Genomic DNA, 6,227 nt, shown 5'->3' on the forward strand with positions numbered 1-6,227 from the left:
GCGGAAATGTTCAGATCCTGATGTTCTGAATAACACGCATTCGCTGGTGAGCCTACTTCGTCCGGCAAGGGAAATGTGGATGAGTTAACGACTTTAACTCCGTTCGATTGCGATTCATGGATTTGCGATGCGGTGCAGTCTGATTTTTTTCCTATACCGAGCTAATAACGGAACAGATACTGCCACAAGGCAGGTGAGAGTTTGCATTGGTTTTTTAAACTCAATATGGTAGAATAAGGTAAATTGGAGAAGTATTTTTTTTTCTTATAAGCCAACTGTAAGAAGTCAAGCGGCGTTCACATCCATCCTTCTTTGTTAGTTATTCTCATCATCGTAGACGATGTCTGCAAGGCATGGGCTCAACTGTTCGGCCAGTGACAGTGAACTCTTGCAGGAAAGGGTTGTAACCAATTTTGGTGACGCTGGTGCACAGGACGGTTGGATGACTGAAGAATTGTGTAACGTCTTTGCTGCATTGCGTAGAAAGTATGGGACAACAGAAGAAAGAATAGCTCTTAATCAAAAATATAAGAACATCGTAAGTTATTTTTTTTTCTGATTTTATCCTATGTATCCATCGAGTATTATGCTTGGTGTAGATTTGCAAACGATGCAAGGCCGCTGGTAAAACATGCAATACCTCTACTAGCATCAGATGTACGGCGTGTATGCCTAATAGTCGATGTAGTCGCGTTGCAGTTGTTACACAACTTCGTATCGCAGATGCTATGGAATTGAACGAGCAGCAATACGAACAGTTATCGCGATGGTATTGCAAGGCAAAAAAACAAAAACGATTACAACGGATGACAGAGGTTCGCATATTTTTCATATGCATGAGCTCGTGTGTCATTTAGATGGGTTGATTGTTGGTATAGGTTGATGTAGGTTTTAAGTCAGTGGGTTCCTGCGAGACAAAAGGAGACGTGGATGGTTTGGATGAAAAAATGGCAAGATCTTCGCGGATTTGTAACTGTCTCTATATATGGCTAATCGTTAAACCTTAGGAAGATGTAGGAGAACACATCGCAGTTAGGACAAATCTCATTAGTTCAAGAACTGTGGTCGATCCAATGAAATATTCCGCGGCAAAGGAAGTTGAAGATTATAATTACAAGGATCAGCTTGTACATCGAGACACTGTACGCATTTTTGTTTCATTATCTTGTATACTATTAATTATCCCGCAGGTGGGCATCACGAATCGCGAAGATGAGTCGGTCGTAACATCATCCACGTTAGATGTTACGGACGATTCGGAAAGTTATGTGATAGGTGAAGAGAACGTTGTAGTAAGCTATGTCCGTTGTTGGATTTGATGTTTGGTATGAATCGTAAATAAATCTATACAGCGTGCAACGATGGTCGACAATGTCCGTACGTCATACAAGGACAATTTTCCCTCATCGGATTCGATACACCGTTATAATTCCTCGCAGTTATCTGACGGCGGTTGGAATTCGGTGTATATGCAGAATACGGACAACTGGCATGAGCAGTACACGGTCGAGTCAGGTACCCCTACTCATCGTGGCTCATATTGTGAAGAATTGAACTCGTTCGACGTTGTATGTGGTGACGCTTATACTGCAGAATATGTATGCAACATTAAGCGTGCCTCTGAAGCATTTTCGTATGGTGAGTTATTCCTTATTCAGTATAGGATATCTTAAAAACATTAGGGACCTGTAGTTAACTCCAGCAGTCTCTTCAACGCGTTGGGAGGTATAGATAGGGGTGCAATGGACATTTAAACCTGCAGAGAAATGGTTGTAGCAGAGTAATCAGGTGTTAGAGCCGGGGTTTTTTTGCCAGACGCGAAACATGACGGAATCTAACTCAGCGCGTATGTTGTTTTCAATATTGAGGTCAAAACGCAGACCTTTTGTTACAATTTGTTCTTCGGTTCAATTTTCTGATATGAAATGATCTTACAACCAACTGGCTCATTTTTGGGATCATCCCGGGCCCGCATACGACTGCGATTTAACAGAAAGGGCAGATATCTGTGTGAATACTTCAACGAACGTTGAGTATAAGTACATGCGCAGAATCAATCATTTATTGGGATCTGGCCATTTTGAGCTCGGAAGTCCTTTCTTTGTTCCCGGATAGTTGGTCCAGGCGCAAAACACGCGGTCGTCATATTGTTTGAACCTTGACGTGGGTGGGAGGCAAAATGCTATTACAGTAGAACATCCATGAAGTCAGAAATGGTCTGAAAAGTCCCTCTGTGGTGTATAGTATGGCCAACGAACGGATGGGTTGATACTCTAACTCGAAAGAGATGTTAAATTTGTACCGAGTTCTTTGATCAAGACTTCTTTCCTTTTATGATGGCATCATGCTATTGTTGACTATATGGAATAAACTGCTCGCAGGTGGGTAACGAGGAAGAAATAGGGATCAAGCTGGGTATTACAGGCGGCAAGAAATTTTTCAGTACCTTGCTTACAGAAAGGGGAGCGGAGTCGACAGGGCCAACACGAGTTACGTCACCAACGCGTGGTAGCAGTATCTGCGCGACAGCATCTAATTCGGTAGACCAAGTGTTGTACATGTAAAAAATGTAGCCGATAGGGGTGGGGAGAGGTTCCCAGTTGGGTAGAAGGTCGATGGTAACAATGTGAGCAGACCGAGCATCGTAACGATGACGTTTAGGGTCTCTGTTGTTGGCATCCTCATTGTCGACACGTCGTTTACGAGCCAGGATTGAAGAATCAGATAGCGGCTGATGGGCATTGGCATTGGGTGACAAGAGGTTGTTGTTTACCGGAGAAAATGAGTACTGATTGCGTCGTTGAGGATCCGTTTCATAAACGAGTCAGCAAGGAGGCTGAGGAAGATGGGGGAGATCGGGAAGGCATACGTTGTGAATAAGGAACAGGTTTAGGGGGTGCGAACGGGTGTTCGATGGGGCGAGAGGGCAGATGGAGAGATGAATGCGCACGAAGGGGAGTGGTGGAGGAGCTGAGCATATTCTCCATAGAGGATAGAAGGTCATTGATAGTGTCGACGGGTAGGAAAGATGTTAGGCGTGGGACAATGTTTGGCTTCAGCCGATTGAGTTCCGTAGAAGCGATGTTGGTTATTTCCTGCCACAGAGTGTTCGATATTCTCGTGTCCAATTTCGCCGTGGTATCCTTCGGGAGCTCGTGCCGATGTGATGCGAATGCCATAAAGCATTGAGGAACGGATATCATCCGCCATGCATTGGGTTGACTGCTCGACCCGGACGATGTTATTCTCCACCCGAAGAATCTGGTTGGAGTTGGTTTTCTTGACAACCGTCAGTCTTTGTTCCGGTTCCGGAGAGAGAGAGAGAGAGTAGGTAACTGTGCGAGGAGCGTTGTCCGGATCCTTTGGTTTACGCGTGGTGGACATGGTACCAGACTTACATACGCGGCGACTTTGAGAAGGATGGGGTTGGAGACGTGCACAAGTGGGAGCCACTGATGTGCCCCTAACAGAGGATTGGCTCGCTATGCTCCGAGGGGAAGAAGGTAACGGAGTCAAAAGAGAGGGTATGTGGGGGGAGGCGGACTTATTCATTGTTCGACTGTACTGAGCACGACGATGCAGCATGCCACTGAGCTGGAGCATACGGAATGCCAAATGCTGCCAGATCGGGTGCCACTACGGGTGGTCCAGACTGTCGAGTGGAGCTATCAGTGATTAGAAATTCACTGTCCTGAGCCATGTGAGGCACGTCATTATCTGTCCCCTCCTCTTGAAGAATTTGCGAGCCTCCGATCTCATTTGTACAGTGGTCGTAGTCGCGATCATCGTAGGCAAGAGGATGGTCTTCGTCGTTACGGTTATCTAGGGGGGAATTGGGTGAAAATCGGCTGGGGTGTGTTGCAGCGACCGTACAGCTCAACAGGGCCTCATCCACATTGGCAGAGTTTGAGGGAAAACAATTGGAGACCCGACTAGGGTAGACGACGATGACTTAGTGGGACTTAAAGTACGAGGTAGCAGAATATAGGGTCGATGTGGAAGTCTAAATTTCCGATTAAGCGCGCGCGAGATTATGATGGTAAAGAGTGAGTATTTAGTGTAAGACCATTCTTGCGTCATCAGAATTCAACTGGTTGTTGATTATTGTCAGGAAAGGCCACTCTGAGCCGACAGGGTATTCGATCTCCTCTGTTGTGATTGTCAAGGGAAGGAAAACATCTCGAAAATAAACGGTCTGTGGTTGGGAAATGAACAGTGAATTTTCTGCCACTGCGACGCCAAGAAAGATCCACCAGAACAATTGGTGCCCTGATCCTCGCCTACTGAACAAGCTGGATTGCTATAGGAGCTTCACGTACGTCCAAGTGAACTTTGGATGCCTCGTAGCTTGTACTGGCCTGAGAGAGCATCCGATCTGAAATCAGAATTCTAGTTCATATTGAATTAAGTAGTATCACTCACATCAAGGGGTGCAACCTATACAATAACGGAAAGGCCCAAAATCAGGTACAGTCGACTCCCTCTTAACCCATACCCCTCCGTGGAGGTCCAGATCTATGGGTTATGGGAGAGTATGGGTTTATGGGGTGGTCACACAATGTGACATACGTGACAATTTGCCTAATCGGGAGCTGTAACACCCCATACATGGGTTATGTTAGCTCAAAATTAGTGTAAATCGACCATTCTATTGGTTTTGTATTAATTTTGTGCCAATTGTCTACTTACTGATCCCATTTTGGGAGTATCATATGCAATGATAGCAATCAAGGTATGGGTTATGGGTAAAAATATAGTGGAGATTACCCCCCAAAAGGTATGGATTATAGGGTATGGGAGAGTTATGGGTTATGCATGGCATTTCCCTGCAAACGAGGTTGGTAACCCGGGAAATGTATGGAGTATAAGGGAGTATGGGTTTATAGGGGTATGGGTTAAGAGGGAGTTGACTGTACAGTGCTTTGCGAAATAGTTTGGTTGTATGGATTTTTCACCAAGTGTTTATTGCTGTTCATTTTTAGTTATTTGTCCAATACATTTTTGGGCCGAGGCTCGAGAGGGCTCTCTTTGAGGATAATTTTTTTTATGAAATGAGGAACAAAGTGCATCCTTGTCAAGTATAAGATAGAAGTCTATATCTCTCCAAGTGAGAGCTTCATTCGAACCACGACGACAAGTCGATCCAACAACAGGAGGATAAGCAATGGAAGAATCAGAGAAGAGCATAAGGAATGCCTTTTTCGGGCGGGTTCGGTAAGAGCGAAAGACATTTGTATCTGAACAAAGAGTCTGCGGGAGGATTCGAGGACAATGAGGTTTGACGTAGTTTAGTGTCTTGATCTTAGTCGAAGGTGTCACAGACACCTTCAGTTCCTCGGACGACATATAGAAATGCACTTAATAGCACATTCCCGGGGGTCAAATGAACATCGGCATGGCGAAGCTGAAGGATGAGCAAGGTAATCATGTAGCCCCTCAGGGTTCCGTAATGAATGAATCAGTAAGCGTCTCTACCATGAAGTGCAAATACCAAGTAGCAGACAAAGTTGTTTATGTGGGAGATACGGCGCGGCGTCCGTTTCCATTTTCAGATAAAGTCTCTGGCTACAGCTTTCACAACGCAATTGTGGTAAAATCAACTATAGTACATCCAGCACGCATAAAATTGCGAGTAGTGGTTGAGAGTTTATGTTCCCACATGAGAAGCATCTGAACTGTATAAAACGATGCACGAAGGATTGGAACACCGCGGTAAACATCGCCTGCACTCAAGAGCTCACCTGGATGTACTAACTACTTTCTCTCTCAATACATGCTTTTGTGATCTAGGCTGGGAGCTTCATGCTCAGATGATTACTGTCTATTTCTTGATGTCATGCCTTGCTCCGGATCGCATAACTCACAAGCTCCTTAACATAGTTCCCAACCTCCTCAGCCCCCTCCTCTGAATCCCTGAGAACACTCCCAATGTCCCGCAGAGCTCCTTACTGCTAGAACAACCTCCACAGTCCTTAGTTCCCCTCAATTCAACTGAACCACTCCACGACAGGGTCCTGGAACCCTGTACATGCGCCCATCATTCCGTCCTCATGTACTTAGAAACCCCATTAAGTGCTCATTTCTTACTATGTCTCTTTGTTAACTTCCCCATATGTATTTAAGCAGTCCAGTTGCGTCCAGAAGCCCAGCTCGGTATATTTTGAACACACACCCTTTACATAGGTCCAGTCCCTGTTCCTTTGTACCTGCTACCTATACGGAATTCT

General features: G+C 45.2%; 2 protein-coding genes across 2 annotated transcripts; one reads left to right on the plus strand and one right to left on the minus strand.

The window, feature by feature from the left end:
• Positions 1–340: 340 nt before the first annotated feature.
• Positions 341–1,754, plus strand: C8R40DRAFT_1071074 (uncharacterized protein; the record flags this gene model as incomplete). Its single annotated transcript, XM_046226300.1, has 8 exons — positions 341–538; positions 600–657; positions 724–815; positions 879–899; positions 1,008–1,142; positions 1,191–1,292; positions 1,353–1,638; positions 1,693–1,754. The coding sequence occupies 8 exons, from the start codon at positions 341–343 to the stop codon at positions 1,752–1,754; spliced, it is 954 nt and encodes a 317-aa protein (XP_046084180.1).
• Positions 1,755–3,000: 1,246 nt separating this feature from the next.
• C8R40DRAFT_1266410 (uncharacterized protein) lies at positions 3,001–4,907 on the minus strand (the record flags this gene model as incomplete). The annotated part of the gene is made up of 8 exons (XM_046233936.1): positions 4,690–4,907; positions 4,570–4,592; positions 4,472–4,515; positions 4,423–4,437; positions 4,320–4,389; positions 3,566–3,822; positions 3,399–3,482; positions 3,001–3,360 (listed from the first exon to the last, which is right to left on the minus strand). The coding sequence occupies exons 1-8, from the start codon at positions 4,710–4,712 to the stop codon at positions 3,001–3,003; spliced, it is 876 nt and encodes a 291-aa protein (XP_046084181.1). The 5' UTR covers positions 4,713–4,907.
• Positions 4,908–6,227: the final 1,320 nt, after the last annotated feature.

This window comes from Lentinula edodes (genome assembly GCF_021015755.1).
Source record: "Lentinula edodes strain Le(Bin) 0899 ss11 chromosome Unknown C8R40scaffold_27, whole genome shotgun sequence".
Taxonomy (NCBI): Eukaryota; Fungi; Basidiomycota; class Agaricomycetes; order Agaricales; family Omphalotaceae; genus Lentinula; species Lentinula edodes.